The sequence below is a fragment of the Stigmatopora nigra genome, chromosome 18 (genome assembly GCF_051989575.1).
Source record: "Stigmatopora nigra isolate UIUO_SnigA chromosome 18, RoL_Snig_1.1, whole genome shotgun sequence".
Classification (NCBI taxonomy): domain Eukaryota; kingdom Metazoa; phylum Chordata; class Actinopteri; order Syngnathiformes; family Syngnathidae; genus Stigmatopora; species Stigmatopora nigra.
This window is the reverse complement of record NC_135525.1, coordinates 11,923,528-11,947,357: the sequence shown is the minus strand read 5'-3', so window position 1 is coordinate 11,947,357 and position 23,830 is coordinate 11,923,528. Positions and strand designations below refer to the sequence as shown.

The window sequence follows — 23,830 nt, the reverse complement described above, 5'->3', positions numbered from 1 at the left end:
ATGGGCCCGCAGGCCTCTCCGTCGACGCCCAAGGAGGCGGGGCATAGCCGTCGTTTCTCTTACGGGGGGACATGATTCTCTCACGATACAACTTTGACGATAAACACATTCGCTCGGCGTGGAATTCGCCGAGACGGGCGACTACGGATGCCTATTGCGACGACAAATATCGAGGGGGAAAAGAGAGGCGGTCAACAGAGAGGTGACTGATAGATGGATAACGAGCGAGCGAGCGAGCGAGCGAGAAAGAGAGAGAAAAGCTGGCAGTGGTAGCGGAATTAAAGAGGGTTTTTTTTGTGGCGTTTAATATCCATTCATTGGCTGGACTGCTGACACAGTCAGAGCGCAGCGCTGCATTCGCTCGCCACCTCACGATTTATAGCCACTGCGAGTGGGCATGCCCGCCGCCGCCGCCAAAGCACTGCGCTCAGCACATTTTCACTCTGCGCACACACACCCTGGGAAGACAGCTGGCCGCTCTCCGTTCGGAAGCACGTATCGATAAACGGGATGAAAGTTGGCTTATGGTGTAAACAGAGGCATCATAAACATGCAGACCCACCTGGCCAGCCGGGGGTCTCCATGTACGGAAGGCGGGTCACACTCACAGGCTCTGTTGAAGAAAAAAAAAGGAGACACACAATTATTATTTGCAGACAAACATGTGGAAAGCGTGGGTCATTTCAAAAAAGCATGGATCGGTAAGGACAACAAAAGTGATAAGGAGGCCGCGCCGGCGTAGCGTGGAGCCACCACGGTAGACTAGCGACTCGGGAGCCGTCCAAGCAAAGCGTTTGCTTAAGGGACAGGAAGGGTGCTTCCGGTGCAAGTGGGCCGCCACTTTTCCATTAGTGATTAGGAGGATAAAGAGCAAAAGTTGCTGGAGGGTGGCCGCTTGACGACGGAGCAAATGCAAATGTCGGCCTTTTTTTTTCTCGATTTGTGCCCGCCTTTTAATGCTTCCCCACCAGCGCTAACCTGGGAGATTTCATCTCATTTAATGGCAAACTCCTCGGCCACTCCAAGTAATGGCCTCTTTTATTTTCAGACGTCCGGCGCCGATCACACCGCGGCTCGGAGCCGTCCCCCTTTTGTTTCCTTGACCTGGCATTCGGTGGCCGCCGCCGCGTGCTTAGCGTTTGCTGCCGTGGTGTAAATAGTAGCGCCTTTTAGGCTTTGTCCGCCATCTAGCTTGAGTGGCGTTGGCTCTCTCTCACTTCATCTGGCGATGGCGATACTGTAGCGCAGCCTGAAAAGCCTGCAATACTGGCTCAGCTATTCACGTCACAGGGTGTCCATTCATCAAATGGCACAACTTGGCTTGGAAAAGAGCCTGAAACAAACGGTGGTCCAGAAGCAAACAAAATATTTGCGCTACGCTACCTCTGACTTAGTCAATTGGCACGGCACTTTCCCCAAACGTGACTTTTGCTCACCATAATGAGGCGTACACAAAGCCGAGTGTGTGCAGCCTTTATGATGGCGGGGCCACATAAAAGCTTGATGGTGGCCATATCCTCCAGTATGCTTGCTTGTGCGTTATGGCCACTGATCTTTATGTCTCTCTCTGTGCAGGAGGAGGAGGAAGAAGAAGAAGAAGAAGACCGTGGCCTCAGCAAAATGTTGGCTACATCGGCATTTGTGCTCGCCGTTGTGTGACTTTCGCCACTGAACGCGTGTGTGTGCGTGCGTGCGTGCGTGAACTCCTTTATGTTGCCGCCGCCACTTTATCTGCATACGTTTTCCCGGGGGATGCATACAATAGGAAGACTTAAATGAGGCATGCATAAATGGATGAAGCGCCTCCTGCATCTTACGCCGGGCCTCGTGTGGCTTTTTCTTGGTGGCGCGCGCTTTATTCTCCCTCTTCACGGGCCCGCCGGCGGTGGCGCTCCGGTAATTGAAAGTGAAACGGAGAGGCGGGCGAGCGAGGCGGATGCCGACCCAGGTGGAGAGGGATGAGGGCGGATGAGGGCGGATGGGGGCGGATGGGGGCGGCTCGAGGCTCCCCCCGCACAGCCCACAATTAACCTCCCAAATAATTAAGATGCGCTTGCCGCAAACGCAGGCAGAGGCAAGAGCTGGAAGCGGAGAATCGAACGGGCATCCGCCGGAATCGGGGGGCTCCGACGGCTCCTCTGTCTTTTTCTTTCTGTAAACATCCTCACGCCTCAAGGTACGTACGGCGCTAAGCCGCCGTCTCGGCTAGGCTGAACTCCATTTCACGGGTTAGTGCTACGGTGAACAATAACGCCGTCAAACCTCCCGGCGCCGGCGACAAAAAAAAAAAAAAAGCCAGCGCCGGCCTGGCGCTCTCCGTGGCGGCTCTTTGTCCGTTTTGAGCTGGGCCCATGAGAACGAGAGGATGGCGTCTTCACATTTGCCCAAATTTTGCAAATGCCCCCGAGGGATAAAGGGCTAAAGACGTGCAAAGAGCGGAAACTATGTAAGAAAGGCGAGCGTGGCGTTTATTGTGCGGCTTCGTAATTCCTCGCCTGTGGCTAATTAGCACGCGTTGTTCTATACGCGCCGCCGTTTAGCATACAAATGGGCAGAGCCGATCTGGGAAGCCGGAACGACGGCGTACGCAATTAAGACGGGACGTGCCGTTTCTGCCATAGCCGTGGTTTCCCCTTAGATTTTCATGGGCGACCTTTGTTTGTTTGGCAGTTTAACACAAGGTTTGTCAATCCCGAAATAGCGGTCTTTGGTCACTCCAAAACGGGACTTTGAAACGACCTGCAATCGATCCATTTTATCCGCACCGGTGAAGCGTGGCTGAATTTGGGCTTCCATATGCACGCCACAGAATGATACTTTTTAAAAAATGCAAAGTAAACATTGTATGGAACTTAGTTGAGTGTCAAAACTGCTGATCTGAGAATAAACTAAGCTAGCATTATCAGCCCGTGTCAGTGGCGGAGGGGAACAATGCAAGACTAATGGGCGCCGGCCGGGCCGCCCAAATTAATGCTTGCGCGAGGGAAGGCGCACACACGCGCACAAACGAGCACGCCCGATACCGCTCCGCCCTTTGTTTGGATTCAGACTCGTGGCCGGGACGGACCCCTCAATCCTCAATGCCTTTGTCACCTCTGCAAAAGCACCCCCTGCCGGCTATAAACTGTCAAAAGCCAGTTCAAGACTTTTTTTTGGACATATTTGAAACATGGGCCATCAAAGTGCAAACTTTGGACCAATTTGACCCATTCAAGAGCACCTTTGTTGAATGACATTTCACCCATTTGGTTCTACGCAGCTGTGTATGATGACAATAAAGGCTTCTGAGACTTTTTGTACTTTAACGTATTGTACTTTTAATGTATTTTGACTTTTAAATTGTGAGTATGGCTCGTAAGGAATAACATTTGAACATAGAACTTTTTTTGGCGCTTTCTTTCAAAAAGGTTCCCGACCCCCGCCATAAACCCTGGTCTTGGAGGAAAGACAAGGTGTCCAAAATACAAAGAGCGTAAAAGTGTGTTTTGTGCCAATAAGAGAAATCGAGCCAGCGTGTAAGAAACAACACGTGAGATGCTGAGCGCTCGCCTGTGTGCTTTTAGTACACCATTGGGCTTGGATTGTGTGTGTGTGTGTGTGTGTGTGTGTGTGTGTGTGTGTGTGTGTGTGTGTGTGTGTGTGTGTGTGTGTGTCAGGGAGGTGGGCCCTTTCACATTAAACGGCGAATTGTGCTGACAATGGCAAAAAGGGAGCAAATGGCCCCACACACAACACGAGGCGTCCATTTTCACAGCGCTGCACTCATCCTGCTGCCTTTGCTTTATTGATTCCTAAATGACACCGGAGTCGCTGTCACGGATCTGCTGTGGCCGCTCTGCCGCTCTGCCGCTCTGCCGCTCTGCCAGCCCGCCATCATTAAAGCCAAACAACACGCCATCTCTTCTTCTTTCTTTTGCCTCTCTCTAACTAAGGGAGCACCCCAAAAAACACTTGCCTTTTTGCCTTCAAGTCACATTGTATTGAGCCACCGGTAGGTACTTCAGCATAGTCGTATCCTAAATTCCACTAAAAGAAAAGCTGGTGAATAATTGAAATCCCCGCTCATACAATTATCATAAAGGCGTTTTGTTGCCCGGCCGACCCAAAAGCAAAGCGTGTTTACGCTTTGTTTTGAGGGTGAAAGGGAGCAATTAGACGGCGCCAAATACAAGCGCTTCTCTTTGGAAGGCTGTCTCCGGGGTCAATTTCTGCCACTGCGCCGCCGTTTTGACTCATTTTTCTGGCAGTGGAAGTGCAGCAGCCGGTGAAGCCGCCATCGCCACCGCCAGCCTGCCCGCCTTGCCTCTACCATTTGCCACGCGATAGCAGAAAAGGGTGGGCTTTCTTTGCGGGCAACGACACGGAGCACTTTTACCCGTTCCGTTCGTTCTGTGCCAATGCGCAAGATTATACAATCATGATGAAAGATTTATGGATGTTCATTTAAATGTAGTATAGACTGCGCCAGCATCCGCCTGGCCCCGCCCCCCTTCACGCTATTCCTACACAAAATGGAGGTCTAAAGGACTTTAGTGACCCAGAAGCGGTAGGATGTGGGAATGGCCGTTCCATACACGGATAGCACGGGCAGTGAGTTCATTGGGATGCCTACAGATGGAGCACACACGCGCCAAGTACTCTTTGCTCCTGCTAAATAAAACATAAAGGCCCCGTTTCCCAAGAGAATGCTGAATTAGTGTTTCTGCAAAGGACGGAAAACTTTTCCAGCTTCTCCCGAGGAAGGAGATGATCTGTGGCGTGCGCGTCTTGACGTCTCCGCCACCAGTGGCCGGCCGCTTGGGGCTTTGGCAATGCACTTTGATCCCTATTTTGAATGGACTGGGGGGCACACAATTTTGCCATCAAGCATTGACCAGCATTGTCTGACTGAGCTGACTGACAAAGCTTGAACCAGTGGGGGTTGGGCTGTGTGAAGCAGCTGATGCCAATCCACTGATTGCACTCGCAGGACACTTAGTATTGCTCTTTATGAAAAGCTACATTTGGTGGAATTGTTTGAAAGTTCTATAGGATGTTATACCTTTATATTAAATCAAAAGCCTTTATGGTCATCATTACACAGCTGTGTAGAATGAAATGTGTGAAATTTCATTCAACAAAGGTGCTCTTAAATGGGTCAAAATGGTCCAAAGTTTGCACTTTGATGGCCCATGTTTGAAATAGGTCCAAGAAAAAGAAATTTTGAACTGGCTTTTGACAGTTTACGCTGTCGCTAATCAATGAATATCAATGAGGTCAATGTGTATCAATGAAATCAATGACACAGTCCCGACGTGACGTTCCTGGTGCGTTCACGACTGGGCTCTCTCACCACTGCTTTCCATATTTTAGCTAAGATCCATATGCACCCATCATAAGAGCCTCGTGTGGCTCCCCAGCCATAGGTTCCCTAGCCCTGGGGTAAAAGGAATGAGGAGGCTAGCACGCCGCAAAGTGGATGTATGTATTTCATTATTTTAGACGGGGAGGAGTGTCTACCAGGAAAATACATACGTCAGAAGAAAAAGTGAGCAAGTGGCGAGAAAGAGAGAAAGAGAGAAAGAGAGGGCCGGGCTTCTTAAACTAATGAGATATTGATTTGGGAGATACACACCTCCTCGGGGCTTCCGCCTGACACGCAGATGAATGGGCGGCCATACATTACCAAGAGAGACCCAGACCGAAAAAGAGAGAGAGAGAGAGAGAGAGAGAAAGAAAGATAGAACATTCACCCGTGGAGGATCTGTCTGTCTTAAACAAGCACCATGGGCAATTCTCCAGTAAGAAAATTGCTTCAAGAGCAATGTTGTGGAGATTGCCAAGACCAGAGAAAACCACAAGTAGCCACCTCCAGGCTTGAAAGGGCAGACGGATGGATGGATGGATGGATGGATGGATGGATGGATGGATGGATGGATGGATGGATGGATGGATGGATGGATGGATGGATGGATGCCACGCCCACCCACAATCCAGACGCCGCCTTTCAATTTCAAAACAGATCTGAGGGTCAATGGATAGCTGCTGATCGAGAAAGGACCACTTGCTTCTTGTTCTTCCTCCCTCACTGCAACATCCTAAACGTCAAAAAGAAGCCATTGATCTTTACAGGCCTCCCTTGAATCTGTTTCTGCTTTTTAGGTGGATGGAGTAGAGTATCTATCTGGACTTGGCCACTTGTCGCCACTCCACATCTTAATAGCCTGGCCATCGAGCGCACGCTGATTGTTTTAGGACCATCGATCCAAGGATGGGCCCCGAGGGATGGCGGGGCCGTCAGAGTCCACGACCCACGGGCTGGCCGAGAGATAAGCGTCCTCTCCAGACCATCAAAACCTGAATTGAATGCCTTCATTGACGTGCTACAAGTACAAAGCAAAGCGGACCAGGAGTAAAATACTAAATAGGGGGATGAGGAGGGTGGCACTGGTAAGAAAGTTTAGCCGTGGACAGGCGTGGAAGCCAGGGCTCTCGGAGAACTGCCCAAAACCGGGAAAAAGGTGAGGCCAAAAGCCAAGGAGATCATTTTTACAAATGGTCTTTTTGGAGTGGCTGAATGATCATTCAGATATGGTTTCTCTGAAGAAATTGCAATGTCATTTGGAAATGGCCACTTCATGCACGCTGTAGAAAATCATTGGCAGAGAAGTACAGAAATACTTTTGGAGGAAGCGGGGTAAAAAATGGGGCCAATTTCACCTGCCTGCCTGCCTGCCTGCCGACTACCTGCGCCCCCAAAAACAATAGCGTTGTCTGGCCCGGCGCCGTTATGAAATATAACCTGGTCCACGTAGCCGCCTTGTGATGAATGGCCTCGCGGCCAGCTTTTCACCCAAGGAAACAAAGTCCAGCCCGCGTTGGGCCGGCCGCCCAAAAAAAAGAAGAAAATGGAGGTGGTTCGTGCTCGCCGTCATCTGCAAGTTAGCGGGGGGTCCGACTTTTCCCAGGCGCCTCTGCTCCCGGATTTCAATGCTATTCTTGGCCGATTGGGTAATGGCGGCACCTTGTCCACCGGCGACAGTGCTCCGCTCGTCTCTTTTTCCATTTGCTGGCGTCCATTCCCCAAATCTCATCGGATTGGAAATCGTCCAGTGGCGACTAATCAAATGAACAAAGTCCTCCTTTGATTGGAAATGATTTGTCCTCTGGGCTGCGGTTGGCTTTATTGGATCGCTCCCGTTGGCCGCCAGCCACCGGGCAAATGACCGTGATGATGATAGCATGTGCGCGCTTTTTGCCTCCTGTGTTGGGCAGGTTGTTCATCATTGGCCATTTTTTGGGGGTTTAGCGCGCCAATCCACGGATGGCTACAAATGGCAATCTTTTCAAAACTTGGGGGGTACTAAAAGCACTTCTTGCCATCACTTGTTGGCACTTGTTTTGTTTAAAACGGGCACGTGAGGAAATGTTCAAATCTTCAAATGATGATTAAACAGCGGCCCCGGATGGAGGAGCATCCTTATTCAAAAAAAAAAACACGGGCCGCCAGATGAGGGCGAGCGAGTGGCAAAATGCGGCCGGCGTTGAGGAGATTCATGACTTTTATTACGGCCCCTGACAATAACTGTCAGCGAGCATTTCATATTTAAAGTAATGCGTATAATTACAGCTTTACGAGCAGCCTCTGAATACATTTAGACAGTCATTTTATATCTCAACGTGATGCTTTGCCACACATTATCAATAGTTAATGCGCGGAAAAGGATAAGAGAAAGAGGCAGCCCCAGCGGATGGGTCGCTCGCTCACTTGCTTTATTTGGCCCATTTTCTGCAAAATGACCTGAGGACCAGCGCCGCCGGATGAGCGGCCGCCAATGTTATTTCTGCACTTAATCTTACTAAAAATACAGAATTTACCATTGGAACAAATATGGCCCCAAGTGGGCACTCGCTGTCCAATCGGTGACCATGAGCTACTCATCGGTTCACCTGCTAAACAACAAAGTTCACCAGCCAAGTCTCCACATCTCCAATTTCGGGCCTTTTCTCTAGGTTGGAAACTAAATTGAATTTCATCAACATGGTCAAATGTCTTTGGTCGTCGAGAAAAGTTTGGATGCGGCTGAGATGAAGACAAAGCAAACGGCGTTTGCGTGAGGGGAAACTTCCCGTTCACGTGAATCGCTAACAGGGTGGCCTCAAATATAACCATGCACGCACGCACGCACACAGGCAAGAGCCTTTGATTCGGCGACAACGGCGACCTTTGAGTTCAACGGCTGCCGGCGTAAGCGTGACATCTGCTGACGCACACGCAGCATTTGAGCGCGAGGTTAAAGCGCCGCCCGTGATTAAAAGCGGCCGGGCCCAAACCGCCGAGCTCGCCGCCAATCCGGCATGGCGCGTTTGAAATGAAAACGAGATCCGCAGAGAGGGGAAACAAATAATCCCGCTGTACAAAATAGAGGCCGGCCGGCCGGCATCCACTCCCAAAAAACTGTGAGCGTGTGGTCCCGGGAAGAAAAAAAAACACAGATTTCTCTTAGGTGGGGAGAAGAATGGAGCGCATTTCACCGTGGCGTAGCCTTAAATGAGCGGCGTGATGTATTTATGAGCACCCTGCGTGACATTAACGTGGTGGAAGGGAAAATGATGATGGCGCTTTGGGCTTTGGTCTTAGGGCCCCGTAAATCTGGCGCTTAGAAATTCCCCGTGAAATCAAACAACCAATGAAGATTTTTTTTGTTGGCTTGTTTGCAGCACAATTTGGGACGTTCAATTTGGACATGAATTGAATTCCCCAGTTGCCCGCAGCGATGACACGTGTGTGTGTGCTAACAGCGCAATTACAGCGCATGACATAATGAGGAGAGGTGCGAGGAAATCCAATGGCTAATCAGCAAAAGAGGGCCAATCTGCACTTCCCGGGGAGCTAATGAAGGCTTTAATTAAGTGGCAAACGGAAGCCAAGTCTTGGAGGCAAACTCTATCCCGTTTCTTCATTTGGATTTGGCGCCGCACACGTACTATCGTCATGGCAGAAACCATTTTAGAGCATGGCGGACAATCACAACAAGGGACCACTACGCAAATGTGTGCAGTTTGATCCAAAAACAGACTAGATTCTACAAAAGCATTAAGAGCTACTTCCAAAAGATGTCAATAAGTGTCAGTACTCACCATCTCCAAACGTCCATCCAATTGAAATAGGTCAAGTTTCCAAATTAGCCGCTGGCTCTCCTGTTTAATGTCCCTGACAGTCTGCAAAAAAAAAAAGAGGCAATATTGAAATGTGTTGTGACATCCGAACCTTTCAAAGACAACACTAGAGGCTACTCAAAATAGAAATCCGTCCACATAAACAATAGCACCACTGTTCATATTTGGATGATTTGGTTAGATTAGCATTCATAAAGGTTTGATCAATTAAAAAAACTGTAGCTTTTGTGGAGAACAGAAGGCCACTGTACTCCATGTTGACACTGCCCTCTGTTGGCTGCGTTGGATGCAGTCAAAACAAGAAAAAGAAAAAGACGTCAAGAAAAACAATAACTCCAGAATAAGATTAGAAGACAGTCACCCTGAAAAATTTGGCACGCTCTGTAAAGGAAGCCAACGCTTGGAGACCCTGTGTGGACAGAGCATATTCCGCATGTTGATAAAGTGCTTTTCGGGCCTACTTCATAATGAGCTTTCAACAGGGCACAAGCCAGCAAAAAAATTCAGCTCGGATAGGCTCCGACACCCTGCGGGTGTGTTGAGTTGCCACAGACTTAACATTAACATCCACACACCCTCTCAGTTTACAAGATTTTGGTGTGAAATGTTCCTAAAAATTCTACTCACTTGCAGTAAGCAACCACTAGATAGTAGTGTTTACTCAGAAATGGGACCAGGGGATCAGAGTTCCAATAACATGTAACAAGTCCTAACTCTACGACAAAAAGGCACGTCATATATTCATTTTCAATAAAAAAAAAGATAACATTAAGCTTTAAATATTAATATCTTTGCAAATGACATTCTTCAGTGAATCCCGGTAAGAGAGAGTGTCGAGGATTGGGTCATCACTAGCTGGCTTTCCAAACTATTCCAAGCATCTGCCGTTTTCTCGGTGGTCTCGGATGGCAGCGAACGGGCCGACATTCAAAGCGTGCACCAATCACATGGATCCAGGCCCCGCTTTATTATTTGAGCTCCGATGCGCCCAATTGAGGGAGTGGAGGGAGCGGAAGGGGTGGAAGGATCACGGCTGTCCGTCTGAAACCGACCTTCAGTTTAAGAAGCAAACAAACGAGTGGGGAGATTTCCCCCGGGTGGTGCCCGGCCGGCCGGGTCGTACGGAAAGAAGAAGAAAAGTTGAGTGGCGGAGAGTAACTGCGCCAAAGAAGCAGCCACCCCATCACGCTTTCTCTTCACGTCCCAGAGATAAAGACGCTGCTTGCTCATCACTAAATCACTTGATATTGTTTTGCTGGGAGAATAGGAAGAAGATTGCCCGGCGCCCAGCCAGCGCCCATCCCGCTTAGCACGGAAGCCTTTCTTCTCCTAATTTCTTTGGGGAAGGAGTTGTGCCCGATACCTCGCCGACCTCTCTGATGTTTGACAAGCAAGACACTTACTTTGCGACCCCCTGGGCTGCATTTTGACAGGCCGTGGGTTGCTTTCCTCTGGTGTTTCAACTTTGTCACAAGAAAGCGAAGGCCGGCAGCTCCACAAGACAAAGAGAAGAAGGAGGAGGAGCCCCGGTGGTGCTACGCTAATAATCCAAATCGATTGAAATGGCCCCATCGGGCTAGCTTTTGGAGCAACGGCCAAATGGAATGGCGTGTTTGTAAATAAGCTGGGAAAGTCCTACAGTTTGCCCTTCCATTGGAAATTGCAATATGTGCTTTATGGCAGAAGGGGGGAAGAATATTGCCCCCAGCGCAGAGGAAAAAAAAGGAAGAATGTTTCTACGTACACGGGCTAAAACACCTTGAGACAACAAAGAGGCCGTGCGCTGATTTCTATTTGGGAAATATCGTTTTTTTTTTTCTTGGACGGCGGCCTTGAAATCCCTCCCCTGGGCCAGGAGATAGTCCAGGTAAAGCCACTGTGGACAAGCAAATAAGAGCTGAATTGCTAAACGGCGCCGTTGCTGCATTGGTGAAGTGAGGGGGCCAAGGAGGGAAGAAACCAGCGAGGGGGAGGGAGGCTTTCCAAGTTCGCCGCCACCGCCGCCGCATAAAGCCAAAGTCATTTAAAATCCCTGACGCCGGCCGTCTCTCCATGAATGTCAATAGAAAGCAGAATGGCGCTTTTTATTCGCAGAGACACTACATGACCAGTAAACGATCATGGCGATCTGCCGTTCCTTTTACGTCGGCCACGACTCGGCTCGCACTCTCTCCCGACACCTGAGTAGAGGATTTTTCAAAGGCCCTTCTTTCCTTTCAAGCGTTAATCCCCATGTCTGATTGCAGATTGTGGAGGGGAGAAAGAAAAAAGAAATGAAAATCAAAGCACGCTGAAGATCCACATCTTCATCTACAGCCTACGCTATTCGGGCGGGACAAAGTCAAAGTTAACAAGCATTCACCGCCCCATTCGGACTTTTCAGACAGGTGAGCTTTTGGACTGTGTACAAAATGCTAAAAACATGGTCAAGAGTTTAGGATTGACCCACAAACTCAAAGTCAGGTTGACACTAGCATTGACCAACATTGACCAACCGAGCTGACTTACAAAGCTTGAAAGATCGGGGGTTGGGCCGCAAGAAGCAGCTGACGCCAATCCACTGATTGCACTCGCAGGACACTTATTATCGTGGAAAGCTTCCCTCTTTAGAAGTTGAAACCAAAACATTCACTTTTGGCCTTTTTTGCTATATCTTCCCTCATAGGTCTAATGCTTCAATTGTTTTTTAGGCACTCATTCACTCTTCAATGGTCAAAGGTTTGCTCTTTGATGGCTCACATTTGAAATAGATAAAAATAATAGTTAGCCTTTTGTTTTGCAAGCCACCCAGCAAACACATAGCTGTGTTTGTCTATCAATGGGGGTTGGGCAGCTGTGGGTGAGGAGGGGGGAGATTTTGGCTCAAGCCGTCCACCGACCGAGCTGACTGACAAACTTGAAGCAGCGGGGGATGGGCTGAAACTAGCAGCACATACATAGGTGAAAAAGTTGAATGGACGGGGGTTGGGCCAACGTGGGAGGGGAGAGGAGGGTGGGGGCAGCTTTTGGTTTTGCAAACCGTCCGGCAGCAACCGAGCTGACTAACTTTGAAGGAGCGGGTTGAGGTTGAGACCAAAGCACTCACTTTGGCCTTTATATATATATTTTTTTTAGTTTGTCCAGCCCTGTTAAATAAATGCCTAGTTTTGTGGGACACTACGTCTTCCTTCATGTGTCCAATACTTCAATTTCTTTGAGGCTCCCCCTCTCTTTAATGGTCAAAGGTTTGCACTTTTAGGGCCCACGTTTGAAATAGGTCCCAAAAAAAAAATCTTTATCTGGCTTTGACACTTTATACCAGTCAGCTTTTGGCTTTGTGATCCATCCAGCACATACATAGGTGAAAAAGTTGCATCAGCGGGGGTTGGGCTGTTGTGAGTGGAGAGGGAGAGAGGAGGGGCGGTTGGGAGGGAGCATCTTCTGGTTGGAGTCATCCCGCACCGACCGAGCTGACTGGCAAACTTGAAGCAGCCTCGGGGGTTGGGCTGCGACAAGCAGCTGATGCCAATCCACTGATTGCACTCGCAGGACACTTAGTATTGCGGAAAGCTTTCCTCTTTAGAAGTTGAAACCAAAACACTGACTTGGGGCCTTTTTTGCTATATCTTCCCTCATAGGTCTAATGCTTCAATTGTTTTTTAGGCACTCGCTCACTCTTCAATGGTCAAAGGTTTGCTCTTTGATGGCTCACATTTGACTTAGGTAAAAATAATAGTTAGCTTTTTGTTTTACAAGCCACCCAGCAAACACATAGCTGTGTGGGTCAATCAATGGGGGTTGGGCAGCTGTGGGTGAGGAGGGGGAAGATTTGGGCTCAAGCAACTGAGCTGACTGACAAACTTGAAGCAGCGGGGGATGGGCTGAAACTAGCAGCATATACATAGGTGAAAAAGTTGAATCAACAGGGGTTGGGCCAACGTGGGAGGAGAGAGGAGGGTGGGGGCAGCTTTTGGTTTTGCAAGCCGTCCGGCAGCAACCGAGCTGACTGACAAACTCTGAAGGAGCGGGGGTTGGGCTGTGACAAGCAGCTGACACCAATCCACTGATTGCACTCGCAGGACACGCAGTATTGCGGAAAGTTTCCTCTCTATGAAAAGCAACATTTTGTGGAGTAGTTAGAAATAAATGCCTAGTCTTATGGGATGCTATGCCTTTATATCAAATCAAAAGCCTTTTTTGTCATCATACATAGCTGTGTATAATGATATAGGTGAAATATCATTCAACAAAGGTGCTCTTAAATGGGTCAAAATGGTCCAAAGTTTGCACTTTGATAGCCCACATTTGAAATAGGTCCAAGAAAAAAAATTGGATGGCTTTTGACATGATGAGTGAAAGAAAGCCACCTCCTCCTTCTTCTTCTTCTTCTTTTTTCTGCCACTAGCGCTCATCCATCTGAGGCTTTTTCAGCCACTGGGAATGAATGTAAAGATTGCGCTACGCCAATGGGGCGGTCCCCGGTCCTTCCCATCCCACTCTCCATCACTCTGCGGCCGTCTCCTTCTTCTCCTTCGACTCTTTTTTCCTGGCTGGCGTGGTGGCGGTCCCCGTAATGAAATACATAAATGCAACGTGTATTTATTTCTTTGTGGAGACGGCGCGTTCCTCCTCTCCGCCGCCGCCGCCGCTTTCCCTTTGATGTCACCGTGCGCCTGGCTCCAAAACAAAATGCAGAAGAGCCAATGAATAATGGAGCCCAGTGCCGAGCCAAGAGCCAAGAACCAGCCAACCAGTCAGCCGGCCGCATTCTCATCTTGGCGGGTTCCAAACAGAGCTTGACGAGCTCGCGACATTGCGTGGTGGAGCTTGGCCGTCCGTCCGTTCGTTCCGTTGAAGGCCGCTCGGATCTTTCCGACGGCGGGCCTCTATGGCCGCCATCTGAGCTTGGTTGCCCGTATCCCATTGTTTTCTGGGAGAAGAAATGTCAAGTGAAGTGCCAACGGGAGCAGGTTTAATTACAAATGAGAGACGCCAAAGTTCTGTTGAAAACAGATCAGCGACTGCCGTTTGTCGCCAGCCCGTGGCAAAGTCTACGCCGGCCGGAACCAAGCAGGGGAAGGAAACAATTGGCCGTATTTTGCGGGGAAGCGTCACTCACGGTGGCCAGAGCGCCGCCACATTTCCTTGTGAGAAGCCGGCAGAAATGTCCTTTGAAGAGGGTCCTTGAAATGGAAGGGAGTTTGCCCCCCCTCCCCGGACGTGGCAATGCAATTTGCTCTAATCTGCGGGATTGCCATTGAGCGGGAGTAAATAAGGATGGATTGTTTGTCTGTTAGGCCGGCGTGCTGTGAAGCCAGCAGCTAAATGGAAAGTGACAGATAGCGCCGCCCTCTCAAATCAGCTTTTCTTTTCCACCTCCCTCTCTGCAATTGTACTTTTTTTGCCCAAAGCAACAGCACTCTTAATGAGTCACAAGGCAGCACAGCCACATCCACAGCCGTGATCATGGCTTTAGAGTGAACGTATCTTTGGCTTTCTCTCCTCCAAGTGTGGCGCGAGCGAGCCCTTCTTTTGTTTCCCCGCAAAAAAAAGGAATGGATTGACTTATCTCCCGAGATGCAAGCGGCGACCGGTTCTCACTCTCGGGAAACTTTGGCAACGGCGTCTGCACTTGTTTTTTATCGTCCGTTCAAGACGGCGAGCCCGCATTTGGGCTCTGCGGCTATCCATATTTATGTACGGATACACACACATGCAAAAAAAAAAAAAAAAAAAAAAATCCATCCCCATCTGGAAGTCGACGCATGATGCCTTCATCTGTTTCTGTTTGTTGTTGTCTGACAAATCCGTGACGGGCAAAATATCCGGGCCTACGCCATGTACGACGGTAGATATTATTTGAAATACAAACGAGGAAATTCCAGTCAGTGGGGGGGGGGGGGGGGGGGGCTGTTAAGTCGGATTTCCTGTTCCAACATTTTTGGGAGTCGGATGGCGAAAACTTTGGGCGGAAGGAACATTTTGCTGGCGACCTTGCGTATACGCAGTGGGTTATTCTGGAGGTGTGCTTTGCCGTCATTCACGTTTGAGAGAACGGACGCACGCACGCACGCACGCAGGCAGGCGCGCACTCATCCGTCTCCGCGCGTGAGCGGCTTCCATTTTCTTGGCCGGGGAGCCAGTCACTTTATTTGGCGGCAGGTAATCACAGGACGACAAGGTGTGGTCCGCGCTGATTTACGGCGCCGCCGCCGTGCCCGGGAGTTCAAAACGGGAGAGCCATAAACGAGACGGCAAGAGCCAGAGGCGGAGAAGAGATACGCCAGGTTTGTGGGAAGCAGATAGGGGAGGACAGCCGTGTACTATTTGCCGGGCATCAATTTAACAAGACACAAAGACCTTTTCTCTGCTCGCAAACGCCGACTCCGTTGGGAAATTTTGCAATCGGCCTTTTGCTCAACAAATTAGGATTTCTTTTGTTTTCACTCTTAAAGAGACATCTTTCTATGACCATATCCATCTATGTACGGTGGTAGAAATATATATTCCCTCAAAGATTTTTTTTTAAATCACTCTTTTTTCGCGCTCATCCCAAAGAAAACCAGGGAAAATGGTTCCAGGTTTGGAGGGGGAAAAATCACAGCTGGCCCTGACATCATCGGGACGGACGGGAGAGTGCGGGGGAAATTTGCCAAGTAAGACGGCCACATGTCAATCACAGAAAGAATGAGCTGAAGGAGACGACGGAAGCCAATCCAATTTTGAAGACCAGCCGGCGCGCGTCAAACAGAAAAGTCAGCTCTTAAATCAGTCCCCGGCGATAGGCCCCCGACTGGCCATAAATCACAGCGGTGGGCCCCTTTTCAAACTAATTAGAGGCGGATGATGTTCTGTCGTAAAACACAAGCGCGGCCCCCATTAATTAGGGCCCCGTAGCGCCGGGCGGAACCCCACCGGGCTTGGCCGCGCAAAGAAGAGCGGAAAACACCCCCGTGCTTGCTCCGAGATGATGCCACGCTTTATGGCTGGCGAGCTTTACGCTCGTTGGCCAGTGACATTCGGAAGCGGCCGGCCGGGATTGGAAGACGGACGGATATTGGATGAATGACCATTAGTAGATGGATGGCAGTGCCGTTGGAACAACCGGGAAGCCAAGAAAATGCTCCGGAAAGGGACACAGCGCTTATGTGTCTAATGGGGAGAAATGCTGGGTGCTTCCTATTTAATGTCCCGTTTGGACGTTGTCACTTTAGCTGGCTCTTGCCTGCCCTGGCCTGGCCCGGCCTGGCCCCGCCTGGCCTCTGCTCGCCCCCTGGGCTCACATGCTCATTAATTAACGGTAATGAATGTACTTATCCGCTGTGGGTTCAGAAGGGACTGGCAGCCGGGTGGCCAATGCACGCAGCCTCTTATCAAATTGCGGGAAAATGTCAAGCCAACGCAAGCCAAATTAGCTCCAACAAACACAGCTCTCCGTTCCCTGGCAGCGTGCCGTATCATCTAGGAGCCACGACGGACCGGGCGCGTGTCATGCCCCACGGCTTGGCGTGCAATAAAAACACCTTTTGGACTTCAACCAAGAGACCAGGAACCGATGCGTGTCCCCCGTTCTCCGTGGAGACGCAGCCCTCTCAAAAGTCAATCAGCTCTGTGACTGAAAGCCAGCGGAGGGGAAGAAGGCAAGTGTGGAGGCTGGATTAGACACTAGCGGAATTGGACTAAAGTAGCGGAGAGACATTTCACTGGCTTCGCAAATCCAAAAAGCCAAGGTGACATGTTACAACGTTACAAGGTTGCCAGGTTGCAAATTGCCCATTGATTCTATTAGGCCGGCTCATTCTCCTCACACCCGTCTTTTTTATCTTCCCGGAGTCGTAAAAGGAGATAGAGGAAAGGAAGGAATTTGACAATTGGGGGCAGGGAACATCAAAAAAAAGCACAGTTTTCCGCCAAAATACTCTCCTCTATTTTAAAGAGGGCAGCTTAGTATTCCATGGCGGCGTGGCAACTCTCCCGCCCACCCACTGCGCTAGAAAGTGCATTTTCCCATCTATTGCCGGCAAATGTGGTTAGGTGTGTGAAATGAGCCTTTGGGTTTCCTTTGGGCCATTGATGGATGTACCCGGCCGGCCGGGGGACCCGGAGAAGGCCCGGAGAAGGCCCGGCCGGCTTCATCCGATATCCCCCGCCTTTTTCACACACGGTCATTCCAAATTGGGAGGTCAAGTAGCCGGGCGTGACGGAGCTTTGCCTTTCCAAAGCCCCGAGACTAACGCCGCCGTCGGTGGGGCCGCCCATTTCCCCGCGCTTTCAATTTTTTCCAAGTGAAACGGGTTGAGGAAATGAGAAGTCACGTCGCCATGTCCAATTGTGACTGGAAGGGGTATCTGTCATCGTTAGGCAAACCAGTGAGCCAGCCTTGCTTCATCAAATCAATAGAAAATCTCTTCGGCAGACACATTCAGCCAACAAATGCCCGCTTTGTAGATTCCAATATCATCGGTGGGAGTCTATCCTTTCAGTTTTGCCGCAGCGGTGAGGACTTTTCCTCGCATGCTCCCACAAAAGAGCACCTGCTCGGTCGGCCATTGGTAGAATCGGCAAAAAGCCTCCTTTTGGAAATGTTCCCCCGGAGGACAAGAGTACCTCCGTTTATGGCCAACCGCTAATCACAAAGCCAATTGAATGTGAGATTTCAAGGTCTTCAAAAGCCTGTGGTGAAAGCAAGGGATTATTTGGCTGCCACGCTCCACAATATCCTCAGAACACGTTCACGGACAGGTTCAGGCGGGGGCTAACGGGGGAATTAGTTGCCAGCCTAATTCCAAAAAGTCCAAAAATATACAAAGACAACTTTCCACAGCAACTACTGTAGAGCTAGCGGCAAGCGGCTTGCTTTGCCCGTGTGAATTCATGCTGATGAAAGCAGGCCCGGCCGGCCCGGGTGGTAATTGCGGGGGCTTGGCGGGGCCGTCGGTTGCTTCCGAGTCAGCGAGTGGCACGTCTTCGCGCGCGCTTTATCTTCCCGTACACAAACGCGCGTGCACGCCGGGGACGGCGGCCTAGTCCTTTGCGGCTTTTGCTCAAGATCCGTTGAACGGGCTCAAGGAAATAACAATGTTGTTTTCTCAGAGGAACAAAAGGACTAAAGACTCGTACGTGGTCCACGTGTTCCAAGCAGATATGTAAGCACAATGACAAATCCATTTCAAACGAGGAACCCAATGCATAGATCACCGCAGGCCACAAAGTGACACACACTTGCAGTACTCATTGTATTATTATTTACATTCGGGGGGGGGGAAGTGTAGTGACACAAAGTGTGCAAGTCAGACGGCGTGTCTCGCGCTTGCCGGCACACTTTGTCCATTCCGATGACGGCCCAGCCGGACCCCAGCTGTCAAGCGTGGCTTGTTAGAATACATTTCAGCGGGAGAAACATCTTGTCGTCGCTGTCACGTTTGTCGGGGGGCCGCATTTCAGCACACGGACGGACGGGCCGACAGATCTGCCGGCGTAAAATGGGCTCAGCCAGAAATGAGTCGGCATCAATTTAGGGGACAAAGTGAGTCATTTAGCTCACAAGGCCTTTTTTTGGCGGCAGAATGAGGCACACGCGTGCCGCGTGTTTGCACGCTTGAAATCATATTTGGCTATTTTGGAGCGGCGCCTTTGATGTGAGCTGGCGGTCCCCGCACGCCGCCTCCCTCGTCCGCCCGCAGCTCGCCGCCTTCAAAAGCCGGGCTGACCTGGTTTCCCAGACGTCCCGCTGAGCCTTACGCGATGCCGATGCTCGGACGGCGGGCGCCCCCATTGGCCCGCATTTTGTTCCGTCTGCTAGGAATGGTACGGCTTGCGTTCTCATCTCTAGGCCGGCGTGGTCAATGAAAGCCCTCTAGGTTTTGGGAAAGGAATTTCCTGGCAAAATGATGCTTTGCTAGAGACAACTTGAGAGAAATACAACACTAAGATGGCATCACTGACAGTGAACCCACAGCTAATAAAGGGACACACATTCAATCAATGACCAGGCATTAAAATGACATCAACGGTATCGTTAAAAATCCGGTACCGGCGTACTACTGTCAAGCTGAGGGAGGAAAAAAAATCCGGCATAGGCTTATTTGCCATAGGTTCAAGTTGAAGTTTGAACAGTCTGGGATTTAAAGAGTGCTTCCTATCGCTGATCTGGAGCCAAACACAGAGTTGAAGAGCAATCCACTCCCATCTCTAGCCTGTCTGAGGACGGAGGAGGGCCCGTATCGATTGGCCCAAAAGACAATGGCATCATTACAAGAAGATAAGACAATTAAGCAGCCCTCCCTCGGCGGGGGACAACAATCTCTCTCTCTCTCTCTCATTCTGAGCAAGACAGAAGTGACAGCAGGAACAATGAAAAGATGGATTAAATTCTATGTTCTGTCAGAGTACGACCGTACAAAAGGATTTGCAAAAAGATACGATTTTTTCTTCACCTGTAGCATGGAAAAGAAGTTGAATATTGATGTGGGGACATTTTGTAAGGTCAGAGGGTCATTTTCAAAAGGTTCCCCCGAGGAGACGCTTTTCATTAGGATAAATAAATCTCGTCGCCGGACGGAGACGGACAAGAATTTCCTTGAAATGTCATTTCTCCTTTTATACGGCGGGAATCAGTTCATCCAGCAAAGAGCAAATAAAATTCAGAGCTCATTCTCAAAAGTTTTTTGTAAGCAATCAATGTTCCTTCATTCCCTGCCAACCTCCCACTTCAAACAAATTGGACGTCTCGCGCTTTCAATGGCTGCCAGCATCTTAGCCGGCCATGATAGAATGAGTTTCACTTTGGGCTACGTAGACATTTGGAATTCTAATGAGCACGGTATGTATCGGCCAATATAGCAAGCCGTCAAAATAAGTCCAAGAGAGCCAAAAAAAAAAGGTATGGTGGCACAAGCTATCAACAAACAGACTGTTTGTCATGTGCTACTTGACCATTAAAATGCAGGACAATTTGGGAATAGCCCGGATTTTTGGCGGAACCTCAAAAAAAGGGCTTTGGAAAGGGAGCCAAAAGGGACACAAGAGTAGTTGAAACACAAGCCAAATTCGAGTCGGCTGCATTTTATTTTTTCATCCCTCTAGCTAATTACCTACAGAGAGTCCGTATGCTTATTACATCTCCCATTTAGAAAGTTTATTGGAACCCTCGGGAGGGAGGGAGGGAGGGAGGGAGGGAGGGAGGGAGGCAGCTAAAAATAACAGCGCTCCTTTGCATTTTGGATGGGACAATGTGCTAAATAATCCAGCGTGTACGGAAAAGCGGGGGGAAATGACAACGCCGTGATCTGCGGGAAAATGGGAAATGCAAGCCCGCTTCAACCGGAGCTTGAAAACCCCAAGACCCGACTAGAAGTCCACTGTCGAAAGGGAAGGGATTTCAGAGAAGAACATGAACGCAAACACAGGCAATGTGGTCAAAAAGTACACCTACTATGGCTTTGCGACAAGATGTGACGGAGGGAGATGGCAAGTGAGAGTAAGAGGAGGGAGGAGGAGGAGGAGTAGCTGTCAAATGCTCATGCATGGCTGCACTTTAAGTCACATTGACATTGCAAGGCCAAGCAAGCTGAGCTCTTCCTCCACACTAACCTCGCCAAGCACTGGGGACACACAGACTCTGACTAACAGACACTTTTCCCCCTTCCTTTCCTTATTTATCTCCAATGACGAGTGACAGAAGGAGTGGCCAACTACAACTTGCCAAACGATACACAGAGTGACCCCAACACGTGTACACGCCAGACAAAAGCCAAAGACCACATTCTTAGCGTAGGAGAAGAGACAAGGGACAAAGAAGGGATTTCAGGACGGCTACTTTCCTTTTAGCGAGCGGCACAGAGTAATGGATTTGGGTCCCGTGGAGAGATTGATGAGCGAGAGGTCACCAGAGATCACCACTCATTTTGCCCACCCAGCGAGAGGTGTCCCGCTTTGAGCGATTCTACCTGTACAAGCAAGACAAAGGTAGTCACTCTTGCCCACACAACGAAATGGAGAGAGTGGAATTAAGTTTGCGGCTGAACGGGCTAATGGATTTTACAGCGTGAGCCGCTCGCGAGCGAACCAACTTTGGCCGGCAGTCCGCAACGCGGCTCATCTACGTCACCAACGTCTTACAAAAGGGAAAACTAACCATTTTGAGCGATAGTGAGAAAGGATGGGCTCTCCTCCCGCAAATTGTGGTTCTCCTCTTTCCCGTCGTCCTTTACGCAGCCACGCCGATGAATTAAACATAAGAACGGCGGTGGGCACTATTACGGCTCCCGCCGACTGGAGGGCGGTCGCTCCGTCGCACGGTCTGTCCTTCTGACTTTGGAAATATTCGGGGAGAATTTATGCGAGAGGAAAGGGGAGACGATGGAGAGGAGATTAGAAGCAAAAGAGGGAGAAATGAAAGCTCTTGGACTTGTTGTTGCCGTCCTCTGTGTGCCCCCCAAAGTGCTCCCATCCCGGCAACTCTGTCGGTCGGCCTTGTTCTGCTCCTTTTCTTTGCGTCTTCAATAGTCAGCGGATTGCTTTTGCGAGGCGCTTTTTGCGCCGGCGTGGTGACGCCTTTGTGACGTCCGCCTTTTGTTGGTCCGGATTTGGTTCTCTTGTGGCCTCTCCAAGTGGCTTCTCTGCTTTTTAAGTACAAAGTGGTGATTTGGGCAGACGTCGGCATCCAAGAGAAAATAGCCAAGCGCTCAATCTTTTGCTTCCCCCCGTTCCATATTTTGCACAAAAAGAACAATCTTGTTGACATTTCACTGTGTTTTGCCCACTTGACTTGATGAGCAGAAAGGCACATTTCCCAGCTCAGGCATTTTGTTTTCCACGTGATCTTGGTCAATTGGCATCTGTCTTTCCCCAAATGTTTGTCTTTATCTCCTCTGTTTGGCCCCGGGTGGACAGAATGCAGATTTAAAAGAAATGAAAAAAAATAGCCTCCACCTTTTAGCGGTGGGCTGCAGGCAAATGCTGAGATAATTGAAGTGATTAGCTTAGCTGGCTGGCTGGCATTGAGCTCAAGGGTGCTCCGTCTTTTGCCCGCCGCCTTAACCTTGCCACAAACAACATACATATGCACTCGCTTATTTTGCCATCTTCAAGATATGTTAAGACAGTGTGGCCGTGAATAAACAATGTTATGTGCGCTAAATGGAAGAAGATTTTTCTTCCTGTCTTTTTTTGTGCGCCCATTGTCATCGTAACCTAGCTATCTGTCATTGAAGACACAGTTAGCAATAATTTAATATTGAATGACTAAGCAAATGTTTTTTTTTTTTTGGGGGGGGGTATTATATTCTGGGTGTGGTTTCCCAGGAACTTCAGTCATTTGGAGTAATAAGCGCAACCTTAATTGACGGCAGATATATCCGGAGACCCGGGGCCGCGTTTGTTTTCCATTTGCATTATTTAGTGATAAAAGCGCTCATTAAAAGTGAAGTCGGTGTCACGAGAGAGAGAGAGAGAGAGAGAGAGAGAGAGAGAGAGAGAGAGAGAGAGAGAGAGAGAGAGAGAGAGAGAGAGCGAAAGAGAGAGAGCGAAAGAGAGAGAGCGCTTCCCCCGTTCCTGCACTGGGAGACGCTAAACTAGTTCAAAATGACAACTAACGGGATTTTCTCTTTCCCTCCTTCACTGGAAAGGCATTATACTTTGATAGACATTTTGAAAAGATGCCAATTGGTGTGTCCAAAAAATATTTTGAACGCAGCTTTCACAGAGCAAAGCAGGAGGCGTTTGAGCCAATGAAAAAAGTACAGCGCGTCTGCTGGAGACAGAATTGCGCGCCATTTTTGTGGGCTCATTATTTTTCAAAGTGTGTAGCGAGGCGTGACCACAAATGGCTTTTTTCTCTTGGACAAATTGGCTCCAAAATCACACTTTAGCTTTCTTACTCCTCATTCTAGACGGACCGCAACATGCTATTTTCAGCTCTAAATTTCTAGCGGACATCTGAACAATTTTATAACGACAACATGCTCAATTATCATGCTGCTTCTTCTGCTCAACCCTGCTGTAAATAGTATGGTGATATTCTGGTAGTAGTGGGGTAATCTAGGATTTGCCAAACGAAGGAGACGAAAATCCCGAGATAAATCGAGAGGCCCACCGAGTAGTCGCCCCAGCCATTTAAAGCGGGAGGCCTGGCAGCGACCGCAGGGAGTTTGCGGCGCCTAATGACAGTTGATGGTAATTGCGGCTGTTTTAATGCCCCCCCCCCCATTCCAATCTGCAATCTTTTAATATCCCGTGTGGCGAGGGAGCACCACGTGAAATTAAAGCCGAACTGGGGTCAGCCCGCTGAGATGAGCTGCGCTAAAGAGACGATCAATTGGAAGTGGAGGACGCCAGGGGGGACTCGCTGGAATCCATGAGGCGGAATTTAGGAAATCTTCAAGGAACTCCGACAGCAACAACAAAAAGTCTTGTCGTCGTCTGTGCGCTCGTACGTTTAAGCCGTCACGATAGTTGGACCGTCTCGTTATCCATTGCGGACAAATGTCGGACTGAGGCGTCCGTCCTTTGCACCATTTGGAGTGGTCTGTGGGATCCGGCTACCACCTAGTCTTAGCGTTTGAACCCATAGCATTTTCCCCATCCCCTCCCCATTCTGAAACGGCGTTGCGTGTCATTAGCCCAATTGGCGGACGTTTCTCGGGCTGGGGGTCGAGCCCTTTGAGCTGGGTTCAAACGGCCAATGGCGGCC

The 23,830-nt window shown here is 49.6% G+C and overlaps 1 protein-coding gene across 3 annotated transcripts in view; it reads right to left on the bottom strand.

Annotated features, from left to right (window-relative positions):
• The window catches only part of LOC144211213 (RNA binding protein fox-1 homolog 3-like), a 76,439-nt gene that overhangs the window by 41,817 nt on the left and 10,792 nt on the right, over positions 1-23,830 (bottom strand). For all 3 annotated transcript variants that reach the window (XM_077738256.1, XM_077738255.1, XM_077738254.1), the window contains exons 3-4: positions 9,121-9,201; positions 563-613 (exon numbers count right to left, since the gene is read on the bottom strand). In XM_077738256.1, coding sequence (XP_077594382.1) covers positions 563-584 — 22 coding nt within the window. In that variant the 5' untranslated portion in view covers positions 585-613; positions 9,121-9,201. The remainder of the gene's footprint in view (positions 1-562; positions 614-9,120; positions 9,202-23,830) is intronic.